The sequence below is a fragment of the Trematomus bernacchii genome, unplaced genomic scaffold (genome assembly GCF_902827165.1).
Source record: "Trematomus bernacchii unplaced genomic scaffold, fTreBer1.1, whole genome shotgun sequence".
Classification (NCBI taxonomy): Eukaryota; Metazoa; Chordata; class Actinopteri; order Perciformes; family Nototheniidae; genus Trematomus; species Trematomus bernacchii.
In genome coordinates, this window is record NW_022988043.1 from 9,078,806 (window position 1) to 9,094,829 (window position 16,024).

Sequence of the window (16,024 nt, forward strand, 5' to 3'; positions counted from 1 at the left end):
TCGGACAGCTTTGAGCACAACGCCTGTGATGTTTCTGTAGCCAACCTTCAAAGTCAATACACTTTTCTCTACATCACTCTGACTTGTAAAGGGAAAGAAAGGGGAGAAAAAGAGATTCCTGTCATATCAGACAGAGGGTTACGTTTTCCTCTGAACTTTTTGCTGGAGAGGTCAGGTTGGTTGTTGTGTTTATTACCTCATGGATCTGATGCAGTGTAAAGGGAGGGATACGGGTGATAAGGCTTCGGGTCAGATGGAGAAAGGTTAGAGCCAGAGAGACACAGTTTGTGGCAGGGAGGGACAAAGGCTGGAGAAAGAAAGATGAGGGCCACGACCTCATGTCTTTCACACATGTAGACTTGAGGGTCACTTTCCATGTTTGTGATTTAGTCAGATAAAAAACTGTCTTTCAAACTCATACAGAGAAAAAAGGAGTTTCAAATAAGCAGCTGTAAGCCATCAGACTGTGGAAAATCAATTGAATCAAGAGGAACCGACAGACGCGTTTAAGGGCACAGATCTCATGTAAGAGAATCCTCCTCCACAGAAAAGACCTACTGAGAGAAACACACTAAGGACAATCCTGCGTGCTAAAGCTTGCTGATCCCTGATCAGAGTAGGGGGAGGTCTTGAGGGAGTAATACAGAGACAAAGAACCAGAAAGCCTCTGAATAACAGATCTTAGAGCAGCCTAGATCACAAAGAGCTGCTCCACTCGGGAAAAAACAGAGACAGACAGAAGGATATCAAAGCCAAGAAGATGTTCCTTGTTGAGCCTCTCTCTCTGGAGTTACGTTGCTCTTAAAGACACCGAGTGCTATATGAGGGTACTTCTATGACACTGCAATCACTACGTCTAATACAAAGTATCTCAGTCTGATTATGACTCCTGGTGAGCGTCTTCCGGTCTATTGAAGACTCTGGGTGATGAGGTGGGAGACAGAAAGTGCCCATGATTAGAATCGAGTGAGTAAACCAGGTGGGCTGAGAATTGGACACATCTGCTGTGATCAGAGGAGAGGTGTGGCTCTGCAGACCTCTAAGTAGCTGGATTAACCACTGGCCACGGGGCTATTGATGTTATTGAGCTGACAGGCTGATGAATGGAGTCCTTCCGCAAGGTGTTTGAGTCTGCTGGTTAGCGTGTTCACAGGCCAGGCAGTGTGAGAGAGTATAGAACCACCAGCAATTCATTTTGAAAGCCAAAGATTTTGTAAGGCAGCGTTTTGATTATTTGCAAGAGAGTCAACATTTGCATGATTAACAGGAATTGTGTCCTGAGGTCACATACCTTAAAGGGGACCTATCATGCAAAATGCACTTTTGTACGTCTTTTATACATGAATATGTGTCCCCGGTGTGTCAGGGAACTCACCAAGTGTCAGAAAACACAACCCTCTCTCTTTTCCTCCATACCCAAATCTCTGAAAACGGGGCTGCAACGGAGCTGATTATTATTTGAATTTTTCTGACGTCAGAAAAGGGGTGCTCCGCCTATATGGGCAACTCTCCACCTATCAGGGGAATGAGAGACCGCTCGAAAGTGCTGGAGACGCTGTAGTATATATGCCAGGCCTGTAAGTGGCGCTGTAGTCTGCCACAAAAGCAGAATCAGCCCTTGCAAAAACAGGGCTGGAAAAGAGCAAATGAGGCATGGCTAAAATGCATGATCTGTTTGGTATTTTGAAAAGAAAACTTCACATACATGTTTTATATAGGTATGGCCCTACAATATATGTTTCAAATATAGCATGATAGGTCCACTTTAACTTCCCTTGGTTAACAGTGATTCATCCTTGTGACAAAGGTTAACCTGCTGTCTGCTGCCCAATGTATGTTTGTCTGTGTCGGCTTTTTACCATCAATTATGAGTAAATGAGCGTAGGAAGGCACAGTGTAAACTACAGGGACCATACAGTTGTTTCAAAGTCATGTCCTCATGCTGAGCATCTGTTTCACTTTGTAAAGCATCAGTAATCTGAAAAAAGGAAAGGCTCAGCAAAGTAAGAGAAAACACGTACTGTCTTTATATAAATATCCTCTTCTGCAGGCCTGACTCTCTGTTTTGACTGAGAGTCATTTAGACTGTCAAAGATTCACTCCAATTACGTCTCTAATGTGCCAGCTTAATTTTCTTTTCTTTGCAAAGTATGAAGTCATTTGGGGAAGCTTATAGTGAATTAAGAACCTAGCAGGCGTCTGTGTCTTTATACAGTAGCCAAGTAAGTCATTTCACAGTCAGTATAATAACATAGTGTTTATACATCAATCATCAGTGTTTTGCTGTATTCAATATAAATTGGAATATTGTGAGTGAGTGTGTTTACAGTAAGTCACTTCCTTTCCATTTCTGATCCAGGGAGAGAAACACTTCTGCTCCACACATGCACCTCTAGAAGTGAACAAAGAAGATGTTTTTTTTTCACAATTTACACTTCCTGGTTGTCTTTCACTCAATTGTGCGCAACATCTTGTCTGCTGTGAAGTATGTCAAACCAAACTTGCATGTTAAATTCATTCACACACATGTACAGACACATACTCTCTCTTGCTGTCTCAACACACACAATCAAACACGCAACAGGTGTCTAGTTTTTTTCTGCATGGCAGCAGAGGTTCCTGAGGGTGTTGTTTTACTAATCCAATGATAAGGTCAGGAGGATTATTCATATTTGTCTCCACATTCCTCCGGTCTGTCTCACAAGGAGAGATTAGATTTAGTCAGCTGAGCCCCCCCAGTTAACTGCAAATCACTTCCCATTCAAACAAGCAGTCGTCCTGACCATAGCCAACCTGGATCCACCCGTTTCCAAGCAGATCTTGATCATCTGCATGACACAGACTTAACAGATCGCACCTGCATCTTCTTTGATATACAAGCTAGAAGATAAATGAAAGCCAAAAACTAGTTCTGGAAACACAGATACTTGAGGAAAAGCCAGAAAGATGAAAGATAGAGTGGTGACTCCCGAGTTGGGAAAAAAGGAACAGCAGGATGAATTCATTGTCTTTTATGGAAATAATTTGTTATTGCAAAGCAAGACAGCACTGAACAAACATTCCAGGGAAACATTAACTTGGCTCCCAAACAAAGCCATCAGGACAATCAGATAGAGGTGATATTTCAATGACTGTTGCCTCAGATCTTATTTCTTCTTTACCTTGTCTTGACCCAATGTGGTGTTGCTTATCTTTTTTGGCTGAAACATTTAGAGGAGGCTGCATTTGGCTGATTTATGCTTTTATTGCTTTTATTACACATACTCTTATAGTTCAGAGGGGAAGTTCAAACTTTTTCCACTAAGTATATCATATCTGTCTATATATAAAAGCAAACATTTGGAGGTTATTAAAGTGTCAGATGTAGTTGAGAAAGTAAAAAAAGTTTTAAATTGGTTTGGCTGAGTTTATTTAAAGGTAATGTAAGAATATATTACTATAGTTTGTCATTTCACATTCCAAAAATAACATGGATCCATTATCTGAATCTTTTGTATTCCAGACAGCTTTTAAGGTTCTCCACATTTCCAAAAGAAGCACAATTAACCTTTTTTGGTATTCTTATGTTCATCAACTACGATGTCACTTTTACATTGAAATAAAAGTTTTTGCAGGTTGTGAGTGTTTTTAAATGTAGGCAGCAGCACTGATTTTACGTGGTGCTGACCTCTCGTCTAAAGATCGCTAACTTAAAACTCCATGAACTTTGTAAAAATAAAAATAGAGCAGAACAAAGAAGGCTAAAAACACAATTAAACAGGAAAACAGTTCCCCGAGTCTGTCTCCTTTCGCTACAAACAGCAGACATCATTTTATACAAAAAACTCGAAGAATAGCTATGAGGAGAAGGGTTGTCAGTGTAGAAACAACATCAAATAATTTCCTGAATTGTATCGTCACATGTTGTCTGTAGAGTTACAATTGCGACAGGCAGAGTTCGAAAGGCAGACAAGACTCCTGGAAGCTGGTCACGTACCCATAAGGCACAGACACTGGAGCACACAAAGGTTCACGTGCAGTGTGGCATTGGTGCGGGTGCCAGTGTATTGTTCAACATGTTTATCCTGCTCCCTTTTGATGAAGTCATTTCTGGCTATAAATGAAAAACATCACACAAGAGCAACAATAGAAAGTTGGAGAGGCATGCTTGGTTGTCACGTAGCCGAATGCAGCCAAAGTGTTGACATGTAGACATTCAGTAAATTACACTGAGGACAGGGAGCCAAATACAATGAGCTACAAGTCTGCAGTCACCATTATGAGAGTCACAGTGAGCATGGTGAGCAGCTTACTGAAGCTTACTCCAAACAAGCTTTATACTGTCTAGCTATTTCTGCTCAAACCGACTGGAAGGCGGTTTCCTCACATCCCTGAGCTCGGTACACGAGGGCATGGCAGAAGGAAAAGCCAGCACATTCCCAAATAACTTTTGTGGAAGTGACCCTGAGCAAAGCAATTAACACCCGGCTGGTCAAGTAGAAATGCTTGGTGAACAACAGAGGGGAAATCTTGGCTCCCAGAGGTGCGAATGTGTGTAACTGAATGTGTGTGAAGCAGGGCGTTTCGTGAAAGCAGCCTAGCACACTCGGTCAACCATCCTGATTAAATAGAGGTAAATAAATAAATAAAGCCTGTTTTTCTTAACGTAACCACAGTGGAAGAAGCACTGTCATGCTGGTTTGTAAAAGATCCCCGCACACTTTCTAAAGAGCACAGCGGGGATCGTTGCGTTGGCCCACATCCTGTGCAAATTCACCCCCATTTAGGTTTATTCAAAACACAATATTCTCATTACACTCAGTTGGCTCACTGCACTTCATTTCATCTGGCTTTCCGCACACTAGCACATTAGCCCCTTTGGTCCAGTAATGTTCAGAACATAACCCATAAAGAACCATTGTAATGTGTCTCTGCCTCATTATTGCCAGGTCAGTGTATGGAGCAACACAGGAGAAAAGGGTGCCTCGTATGGCTTGTTAATTCAACACCTCTCTCATTCTGAGCAGCATTTGTACAGCTGGCCTTTTGAAGGGAGTTCAAACTATATACTCCTGCACATGCAGACACATAGATATGCAGTGACACGGCGCACACACACGGACACACAAAACCTAGTCCCTGCTCTGACATCACTCCACACCACTGGTTCCTGCCCAACCTTCAGCCCCCACCTTGGGAAATCACCCAGAGCCTGTCCAGCCAACAGGGTGTGAAATACACACCCCTGGAAAGCAACTGAGGTGGGTGGAGGGACTGGGAGGTCGGGGTGCTGAGGGGCCGAGACGTGGCGAGTAGCAAGTGTGAGATTTGGAGATGGAAAAACGAGGGGAGAATTCAGCGAGGTAAATGCAAAAAGGAATGTGTGTGTGTGTGTGTGTGTGTGTGTGTGTGTGTGTGTGTGTGTGTGTGTGTGTGTGTGTGTGTGTGTGTGTGTGACTGTGTGTGACTGTGTGTGTGTGTGTGTGTGTGTGTGTGGTGTGTGTGTGTGTGTGTGTGTGTGTGTGTGTGTGTGTGTGACTGGTCTGGAGGGAGGTGTTGATTGGAAAGTTTGGGCGGCAAGTGATGGAATTGAAGAAGGATTAAATGGACACTAGGTTTCAGGAGGAAGAGGAGGGGGGAGGAAGGGGGGCTGCTTTGAAAGGAGGTCTGAGGGTGCACTCTTGGCCTTGAGTCTGGGGCTCCGTCACGCCTCAGGTCTCTGCGAGCCACTAGGGTCCGGAGCTCCAGAGGGGAGTGGGCCCAACCTTTGTTACAGTGGAGGAGTGGGGAGTGACAAGGCATACCGGCATGTCTGACATGTCAGAGCAGTTGGCTGGGAGACCCTGAATATGGTCGGGTCTGACGCTGGCCATCTGTAGCCTCAGAACAGGGCTGGACTGTTTTAATTGATGAAAAGCGCCCCAGGGAGGATGTGAGATCGTGCTTGAAGGAAAAAACAAAGAGTGGTCGGTGAATCAGGCGTTGATTAAATGTGCTCCGAGTTATTCCAGCGAGCAAACAAGACTAGCGTATCCTTGGAGGAACCCTAATGGTAGCTAAATAAAATAGTTTTTTCTCAGCTGAAAGACAAATAGAAATATGCACGATCGAATTTGAGCATTGCTTCGAGTCCTCGGTGGATGTATTCATCCTTATTCCGTTCTCACAAAGAGCTCCCTTTAATGTCACCCAGCAAAGCAAAGTGATGAAATGGAGCAATTATGTATCCATTTGTGCCATTCAGGTGAAACCAGGTGTAAAATGTTCAATCTGTGCACCTGCTGTATCTTTAATTCATTGTGCTTTCTCACCAGCGTTGCCTGTACAATGGTAATATCCAGAATATGGACAAAATATTCAGTCAATAAATCTACTTTGCATTATCTTATTGCTTCCAGAGGGGAGGATTGTTCTTCCTGTGTAGTCTAACCGCAGAAATTGCAATAGAGAAGTTATGATAGCTAAACAATAACACACATTTTGGGGGGGAAACATTCAATCATTTTTTAGTTCTGCTGTAATAAGAGGAAGAAAGCATTGCAATAAAACACTATTCGCCTTCATCAAGAAGCAACATGCCCAATTTGATATCCAGACATTTAAGGAATATGAGAATGTTCCCACCCTGAAAAGATAGAATTATGTTCTCTGGTGAAAACAGATAGCCAAGTCATCTCCTGTCGGGCTGCAGATTAATTTTCATTTTCCAAACAGTTTGCGCATATAAATATTCATGAACCACCTTGAAAAGGGATGGGCGACTTTATAAGGCGGTCAGCAAAGAAACCAACAACCCCCCCTCCCTTCCTGCAGCTGTGCTGATGAGGGGGGGCTCGTTCATGATGAAAGACTCTCACTATCCACGACCTTTCCAGTCTAAAACAAAGATTTGCACAATTAACTACTTTTAAATGTCACCCAACTGCCAAATCTGCATATCAACGCCAAGCCTTGCATAGAAATTAGGATGTTTGTAGAAGAATCATTTCTCTCCCTTTTTACCATCCCAATGCCACCAAATGGGGTTATTTCTCATTTTAGCTAGGAAGGAATGTAAATGTCAACATATCTTGCGTGGAGATCCTTCTGTTGCTAATTAACCTTTGCCGTGTAGAAGCTAAACTGAGCTCTGCCTAAACACCGCAATTAACTCCAGCTTGAAAGACAGAGAGACAACATCTACATGAAGCCTTGGAAAGAGGGAAATCACAGTGACTTCATTATCCTTCCCAACACATACTTTGCACACCTCATTTTTTGAGGTTACTCATTGTTGGATATTTTCCCCAGGCAGCAGCAATGGGCCTTTTGGGAGGTTGTCAAAATTCGGTGGATTAACAAATCTCATTTCTTTTATCTTTATGAGTTTGGACAGGGAAGCTGGTTTAGTTGTAGCCCCTGGTGAGAGGCAAATCATTATAGAGGAATTCATACATCTTCATAAATCAAGCTGAGGACTGCCTGAGTCCATCATCTTCAAGTTCAATTTTTAGATGCAGTGACTGGGAGAAAATCCGTCCTCCTCTAACCGACATCCGCAATTTAAAACAAGTAACGGAGCCAGTGTAATTTAAATCCTCTCCTCTGCAGGTCTCTGTGGGTCTCGTCGGGGCCCAAACTGCAAAGGCTCCTCTGGAGTCATGAATAGCAACACTGATCTAGCTCCTGCTGCTCAAAGGCAGTCTCAGTTACAAAGTCAACCCATTAACATCTTCACTATTCAACGCTACACTCTTTCCCAAATGCTAAATCAACACCAGTCAATAGGCAGGCAGAATACCACAGGTAGCTAGGCAAAATACCTCCTTGCTCCCCTGGGAGTGAGGTGAGAACAGTATATGATGATGGACAGGACATATTTTTCTTTTATATGTTGATAAATATTAGAGTTCTTGGAGCTGATGCAGACGAATGATTGACATCATTTCCAACAGACAGGAAGAATCTGGGTTTGGAGAGGGCAGGGGTGAAGCAGAGGGAATGCTGCGATGTGCCAGAGTAAAGTTGACTCAGTGTAGGATGGATAGGATAAAGGAACGTTTTAACAGAGTAGACCCTCCACAGTCAGACAGTGAGAGCAAGTCAAAAGAGGAAAACCTCAAAGAAGGTATCTACAGACAAGATGACCAACCTAGGTTACGCAAAATACTTGGAGACAAGACGTGACTTGTCAAAGGGAAGAGTTGTTTTATAAAAAGGAGAGATGTTCCTCAACTATGGCGATGGGGGCTGCACTGAATCAGATGGCTACTATAGATATGATCAAACCTTATCATGGGCAGTACAGTTGGCTGGATCAACAGGTTTCTGCATGCTGTGTTTGCTAGCATCTATGTCTCATTCTGGTCTAACATCCAAAGCTCCTGACAGCACACCAACGCATAAGGAGGGTGGACTGCCATGTTTCTTAAACACAGCCTTCATCTTGGCGAGATGCTCTGTATCAATTCTTTTGAGGAAGTTCAAAGGGGCCCCTACCTTTCAGTGGAGGACATCCGTCAATGTCAGCTATGATTAGGTCTTGACAAATTGTAATTTCTTAGGAAGACTGGACTAACGTCCTTGCAGGTCCGACATGACAAATGTCCTGGATGGTCAGCGCAAATTCTTATCAGCACCTCATTAAAAATGTAATGACCACATGAATATTTACAAAGTTTAATTACTGCTCTCTATTGCTATTCTGCTGCACCCCGCACACACTTTCTGTCCTGGAGGGCAGTCTCTCTTCTAAGTGCCTGGACTATCGCCTCCTTCCACCTTGATGAATATTGCAGGAGTGAGTGTGTGAGCCATTGATGGAATCCACCTCAATAAGCAGGAGAATCTAAGGCATACACTCACATTTGCAAAGGCACTAATTGGCAGCAGTAAAATTCAGCAACCTGCATAATTTACCCAAGAGAAAAATGGTAGCCGAGTGCAGGGGGATCAGCTCATTTGTAGTAGAGATATTAAAAAAAAAAAAACTGTCATTCTGAAATCAGAAGGCCTTCATTAGATGCAGAGGAGACAAGCCAAAGGCTACATTTTTAATATATCTGCTTGTCAGGGCCAATGGAGTACATGCTATTCAAGTAGGTTTTCTTGCTTGAGAAGTAACATTGAAAATGTCTTCCTTGATGGTCTTTAGAGCAGAACTGGAAATACCACACCCTTTAGTTACCTGTGAAATGCAGACATGCAGTATTTAATAAATAAAAAGCCAAACACACAAGAAAAAAAACCATCTAAAAATGTAATTATACACAGGTGGTCAAGGCGGCCATGGAAAGCAAGGCCTGGACTCTCCTTGCAACATTAATGACACTTTTCTCATGTTTTTGAGAGGGAACAGAGGACATGAAAATGGAATTGAGTGTAGCGAGGTAGAGAGACATTTGTTGCATGTCATATACCCTTCTTTTCTTTTGCCTATGTTTTCCTTATCTACAGCTACACCATCCCATTAAGGTAATAATATAGTGGTTTGGTCACACAAACAACAGCTTTTGTAAAAGAAAATCTGAAGTGATACACAACTTTACACGTGTTGTTTTATGTTTACAAACCGCTGAGTTTCAAGCAGCTGTAATTTATTTTCATCCATCTGTTGTGAGCGAGTGTCACACGAGGTGAACACAACATAATGAACAATGAAATACTTGAAATCCAACACAATATTTATTTGTGAACATTATAATACACGAGTGTTAGGAAGAGGTATATATATTTCCTATATTGGAAACAAAACCACAAATTGCCGCCTTAAAACACACCATAAACACAACACTTTAGTATACTGTAAGAATCTCAGAAAGGCAGTTTTGTTTGAAGTTGACTCTATCTGGGTATAAGACATTACACAGGCGTTGGTGTGTTTTTTCTCCAACAATGTCTGCCATGTAAAGGTTGGAAATGTAGGATTACAATTGATATCTTCACATTCTCCTCACTCTGAAAGTAAGATGTGCATACAATACAGTTGGTTTTAATACATGTGTTATATGTGTGCATGTTTATAGCTCCCTATGCTTTAATCAAGATTAGTATGAACTAGTTTAGCTGTGTCTCAAGTAAATTGTGCATATTGACCCAAACTGTGCAGGCAACACAAATAATTGATCTAGGAAGAACCTACCTTGGCATCCCGTTTGATTATTTCTCCCGTGTTTGATCGCCAGACATGAAAATAGGCACTTAAAGGGACAATGTCAAAGACTGGGGACTAGTTGAGTGACAGCTTTTTAGCCCTTTGTTGTCTTCCTGAGCAGCAAGCTGATGTTTCCTCACTTTGTTTCAGATGTGAACTGCTGTGATGGTGACAATAGTTCTGACCTTGACAACACTTTTAATGGAAATGCAGGCTGATTGTTGTGTCATTGTGCTCAATAGAAAAATACATTATCAGTGCATGGGTATCAGTGGAAAACATATTTATTAATACTAATACAGAGGCTTTGGTATGTAATACTTGCATATTCCAAGGCGCCTGTTGATGGTAAACCTGGTGGTTTTTGCATTGTACAGTACCTGAGCATACAGATTCTGTGTTGAATTTAAATTCCACGATGTCTACAGTTATAGTCATTGTGGTTGAGATGCAATTGTTGTAATGAGAAGTCGAACACAGTAAAAAAGAACATCCGATATGTTTAAGCAGTCGTCCGATGATGTAAAATGAGTGGAAAAGTACTCCACTGTCATTTTGAATATTCTTCTCCTGCCTCAACTGCATACATACAAAAGGAAAAGAGAAAAAAAAGCTTGAAGTAGTGTTTTATTCATCTTTATGTAAATCCAGTCATTTACGGTTGCCTTAACAAATCAGGAATCAAGTGTGTCAACATCTAGCAAAGAAGAAAGTGCATATAGGGATTACAAAAGAACAGAAACTGAACAAAAACAGGCCGAGGGAAAACTCTCCATCGGTTAAAGTCTACAACTTCTGACAGGGGTAAAATGAAGGTGTTTTTAATTGTCTGAATCTCTATATGCTGTAGAAAGTTTACAGTTCCACCCACACCCCTCAGCTCAGCAAGCTATTGTTCATGTCTGAGACAGTGTGTGGAGGCCGAGCCCAGAGCAGGTTCACACCATAGAAAAATACCCTGGTTATTAGCATTTTTAACTGTACACTGCTGAGGTTCTAGAGAATAGATGCAAAACGAACAACTTTCTCATATAATCTTTCATTGGCCCTGGTTATTGGCCCAAGCCGTTTTTTTTGTTTGTTTTCTTTTTTTAAATCCTACACCACTAAGAAAGATAAATCCCTCATTGCATTGCTACATAGCTAATGTTACAAGTATATGTTCAAAACCAATAATAGGCTAAGTAAATCCCACACAGTATTATATGAATACATCAGATCAAACAATGGGTTTATGGTATCCGATTAAACTCAAACATTTCTTCAGTAAATGATGGTTGCTAAATAGATGGCAATATCCTACTAACCACTTAAGGCAACGTTTCCTCTAACCTATCATCACGGTGGTTGTGGTTAATATTCTGATAACATGACCCAGGGTTTTTAAGTAAAGGCAACTTCTATTTCAAGCATTATTTGATTCTGTACTGACTCAAGTTGATGCTCAGTCAACCCTAAATGTATGCATGGCATTAACAAACAGCATTGTTCCCAAGTCCTACAGATCAGCAGTAGCTATATCTGTAGCCGGAAAAGAGAAGGTGAGGATCTTAATGTAAACATGCAGTTTTTTGGAACATAATCAATGCTGTTTTCCTGCCATGAATTGACCAGGTGTTGAACTTTCTTTTGTACCGTGACAATGTGCATATTAAGTCACAGCAAAGAGCTCTGTCCTTCAAAATGGAGCCTCGTCAAACATCATGAGTCCACAAATGCCTTTAACACTGTACTGAACATCCAAAGAAGAAAAAAAGAAAACGTCTACTGTAATTGGACAAAATAAACATCACAGTGCCTCAAGTGAGTTCTGAAGCACTGGCGGTTCTGTTGTCTTCAGGTCTGAAGTTGTGGATGTCGTCTCTGATCCTTAAGTCTCTGATCTGTCCTGTGCGATCTCACTGCAGCAGTCAAGTTCAGTTTGAAGGGAGTAAACACTGCAGAGGGCCGACCTCAACACATCGCTCAGGAACATCTGCAATCCTTTTTTTTTAATTCCATGCTCATTAAAAATATTATTTTCCAATGATACCTGAATGTCTTTAAACAAATGATGTGTTTGTTTTTGATCTTTTTCACGTGTTGAGGACCAGACCGCTGCTCATACATCTTGACCATTTCTCCATCCAAAGTGATACGGACAACTTACAATGTACTGTATGAGTTATAAATACTCTTAACAACTGAGTAACACTCACCTAAACATATATCAAAAAACACTTGTTGGTGCACTGCTTTGCACCAAAACAAACTAGTCACTGTTCTGGTCAAAGAACTATATTGTTGGATGTAATCTGACTTATTGACAATGATGATGCGGACGATTCAGTCATGTTGTTGTGTATAACCTAAGTCTCACTTTACCATAAAATACCCATATTTTTCTTAAATGATTCAAATTGAATATTTGCTTTCAAGGAAATAAATGATGAACTGAAACTTTGTGAGTGTGAAGCTACATGTTCACATGCACGTTCGAACAGTGGCTGGGAGGCAGACATGACTGAGCTGCAAATATTGTGTAATTTTGTCTGTACACAAAAAGGGCCTCGGTGTAGCTGTGTGTGTGTGTGGTGTGTGTGTGTGTGTGTGTGTGTGTGTGTGTGTGTGTGTGTGTGTGTGTGTGTGTGTGTGTGTGTGTGTGTGTGTGTGGTGTGTGTGTGTGTGTGTGTGAGAGAGTGTGTGTGTGTGTGTGTGTGTGTGTGTGTGTGTGTGTGTGTGAGAGAGAGAGAGAGAGAGCTCTAGCAGTAGCTACGAAGTGTTCGATGTGTTGGGGCTCCAGCCCATTTGATAAGCTCTCTCCAGGGTTCTCTTGCAATCCTGCATCACCGTGCTGAAAACAATGTGAGGGTACTGCACCACCAGCCTCTCCACTGTCTCCTCGTTCACCTGCAAAACACAAAGAAAAAACCCACACACTGTTAACGTACTGATTAAATTATCAGATTCACCTCCATGACAAAAATAATGAAATCGTTTTTGATGGCAAATAAAGATAAATCCTTACTCTGTCTTCCTCAGCAGAAGTTCAGGTTTCAAGGAATTGTGGATTTTTAAACTCTCCATTATACTAAGCACATTTTGGATTAAAAAAATAGTGGGGGAAAAATCTACATCTGCTGATGAAGAGTCTTTAATACCATGGAAAGTTCCGATGAAAGAATTACTGCAACTTGAGTTGAGCTTATCCATATTAGGTGCTATGGAATGGTCTTAACAAAACTCTCTCAAATGTTGACTGTCATCAAAAATTCAAATCAAGACTCAGAAAAAAATTATTAGCAGCCTACTCTATCCAACCAAAAAAAAACTGGAAATGGGTGTATGTATGTATATGTGTACATATGTATGTGTATGTATATATAGAATGTAGTTTATCTGTGTGAGAATTTAATTACGGAATTATCTTTTACTTACTCCTTCAACAGGATGACTAACGGGAGGGCTACTTCTGTATAGCTATGCATTCTGCCCGCTTCTACTAATTTGGTTTCTTTTTAAGATGTACAAACCGTCTAAATTGTTGAAAGGGTAGAATAAATAATGTAAAAAAGTAAAGTTGAGATTTGTATTTTTTTTCGACAGCTGTTTTGAAGGCCAACTAAGCACTACTGTCGTCTTTGCTCACTGCCTACATGTTTGTTTTATTTGATCACAGTATTACCAGTTTCTAGTCATTCTTTATAACAATTGTCAGCTACCCATATGTACATTGATATAGTTTTGTGTCCAGCTATAGTCATTCCTCCTTTTTATACTTTGAAAGCAATTAAGAGATAGCTTCATAAGAGATGTACTACAGATGTTGGTATATTAGACCCATTGTCCAGGTCCATACCATGAGACAACCAATTTCAGAATCTTTCCAGAGTCTTTGACTCAGTATCAGACATATTTCCAGGGAGTTGATGATTTAAAAATAGGCAAATCAGATTTAAACCAAATAAATGCAACATAAATAATGCTTTAGGAATAATAAATACAGACTTCAAAATAAATCTCTTGACCATCTCTGCATCGCCCATGACGCCCTGTTGAGATAATCAGACACAGAGATTGAACTGCGGGGTGTTTTCAAAGTGACAGTGTAGCAGACTAACATGAATGAAAGGAAATGTCTTAAGAGCGAACAATGTATGCACATACACACACGACTGGACTCTGGCGATGGGTTTGGCACTGGAGGACAGCTGAGCTCACAAGGCAAATGAGGCCTTCATGTTCTCACAGGACTAGAAAGACAAGCAGCTAATAGCTACTCCCGCCCTTCTCTGCCAGTCTAACACTCTGCCAGACCGTCACAGAAAACCATGAGTGAGAACGCCTGAGAATCTGACAAAGAGCAGAGGCAGAGTAACCCTGGAGACCTTGAGGGGTTAACCGCAACCCACCCAGAACCAACCCCCACCCACCCGCGAGCATGACACTTTCCAGGGGAAATGATGTATAAACACTCACACACATGTTGAGCACAGTCATCCGTTGTTGCCAAAGCAGTGACAAAGTGTTCCACAGTTTTCCCCAACCTCATTGCCCAAGAGCCCTTTGGTTTTTCTGGAAGAAAAGCTTCGCTGGGTAACAGAACCCTGGCTCTAGCTCAGGGTATGATCTGCTTTAAGTTGAGGGTATCAGCAATTGCTTGTTAAGTGGAGAAATTGAGAAAACAAATGGACAGACACAGTCAGGGTAAAGCAGCAGAATCAGAGAGAGTAATAAGCGCACTTGAGAGAGCAGACTCTCAGGTCACAGAAAAAAGATGGACAGCAAATGTGAATTCAAGAAGACTATAAGGCAACAAGAGCCTTCCCTTTAAGAGGAAGAAACAGCAAGATGGAGTTTGGGTGCTTGAGGTAAACGCACTGAGGCTGATACAACTCTTTCAGGATACTGTTGATACAGGTAAGACAAAATAAAATCAACACCATGGTGTAAAAAAGACACTGTGAGCCAATTCAGAGAATAAGTGCTAAAAACAGTTGTTACTCAGTTCTCTCTCCAGACAGATTTCAAAAGGGGACGTTGCGGTTTATGCTCACTCTTAAAAACTATAAGCAACAATGGCGACCCCACCCTCTTTTCTTCACAGTTGCTTACAAATATGCTGTACGTTTCCTCCACAGAGCACCAAAGCAGGAGCAGAAGAGCAGCATAAATGAAACCTCCTAAAGCTGCTACTACAGAGACAAGTTAAGTGTGTTATGACATATGGCTGAGTCTCATTAGCAGATAAAATGACAAACCCCCGATTGCCTTCATAACATATTATACTATATTCTTGAAAAGAGAATGAAACATCCCCCAGCTCATTAATCAGAGCTTAATTACAATTAAAACAGATCTAAAGAATAGACCTGTCAAACTGATGGGAGGCCATAACATTCATTAATGCTAATGTAGTGTAGCTTCACTCGCTGAGAAAACACAGCGCACACAGAATGGATCCCAATCAAAACGCTGAATCATTTCCTAATTGCTAGTTGCGTCAACGCTAAATGTTTATGTTGCATCAGGATCGCTTGGATGAAATCATGAAAAGAATAACTAACTAACCTTGTTGATAAGTCTGTGCGTGAAGACCATTTTTAAAAAGAACATTTTTATGTTGTTTTTTCCACTTTTGAAAATGTAATTACTGACACACGCAACAGGCTTCAAATGATTGGAAATCAAACATCTTATTATGGGAGGCAATCAAGTTGTAGAAAGATTTTACTATCAATCAAATCCAAGCCTGTTTACATTTGAAATGGTTACAACACAGCACAGAAACCCTATGTACCTGGTTTAATTAATTGGCATCTCAAAATTACATATGCCTAGGTTCATTTTTAAAACATGTTATTGCCCGCGGATAGAAAATCTTGCTGACAGAAAATCAGTTGACAGAGGCATTTATGCATCACAGCCTCCATT

At 41.2% G+C, this 16,024-nt stretch overlaps 1 protein-coding gene across 1 annotated transcript in view; it reads right to left on the reverse strand.

The window, feature by feature from the left end:
- Nucleotides 1–12,770: 12,770 nt before the first annotated feature.
- The window catches only part of fbxl17 (F-box and leucine-rich repeat protein 17), a 200,639-nt gene continuing 197,385 nt past the window's right edge, over nt 12,771–16,024 (reverse strand). The window contains exon 11 of the mRNA XM_034118533.1: nt 12,771–13,000. Within this exon, the coding sequence (XP_033974424.1) occupies nt 12,863–13,000 (138 nt within the window). The 3' untranslated portion in view covers nt 12,771–12,862. The remainder of the gene's footprint in view (nt 13,001–16,024) is intronic.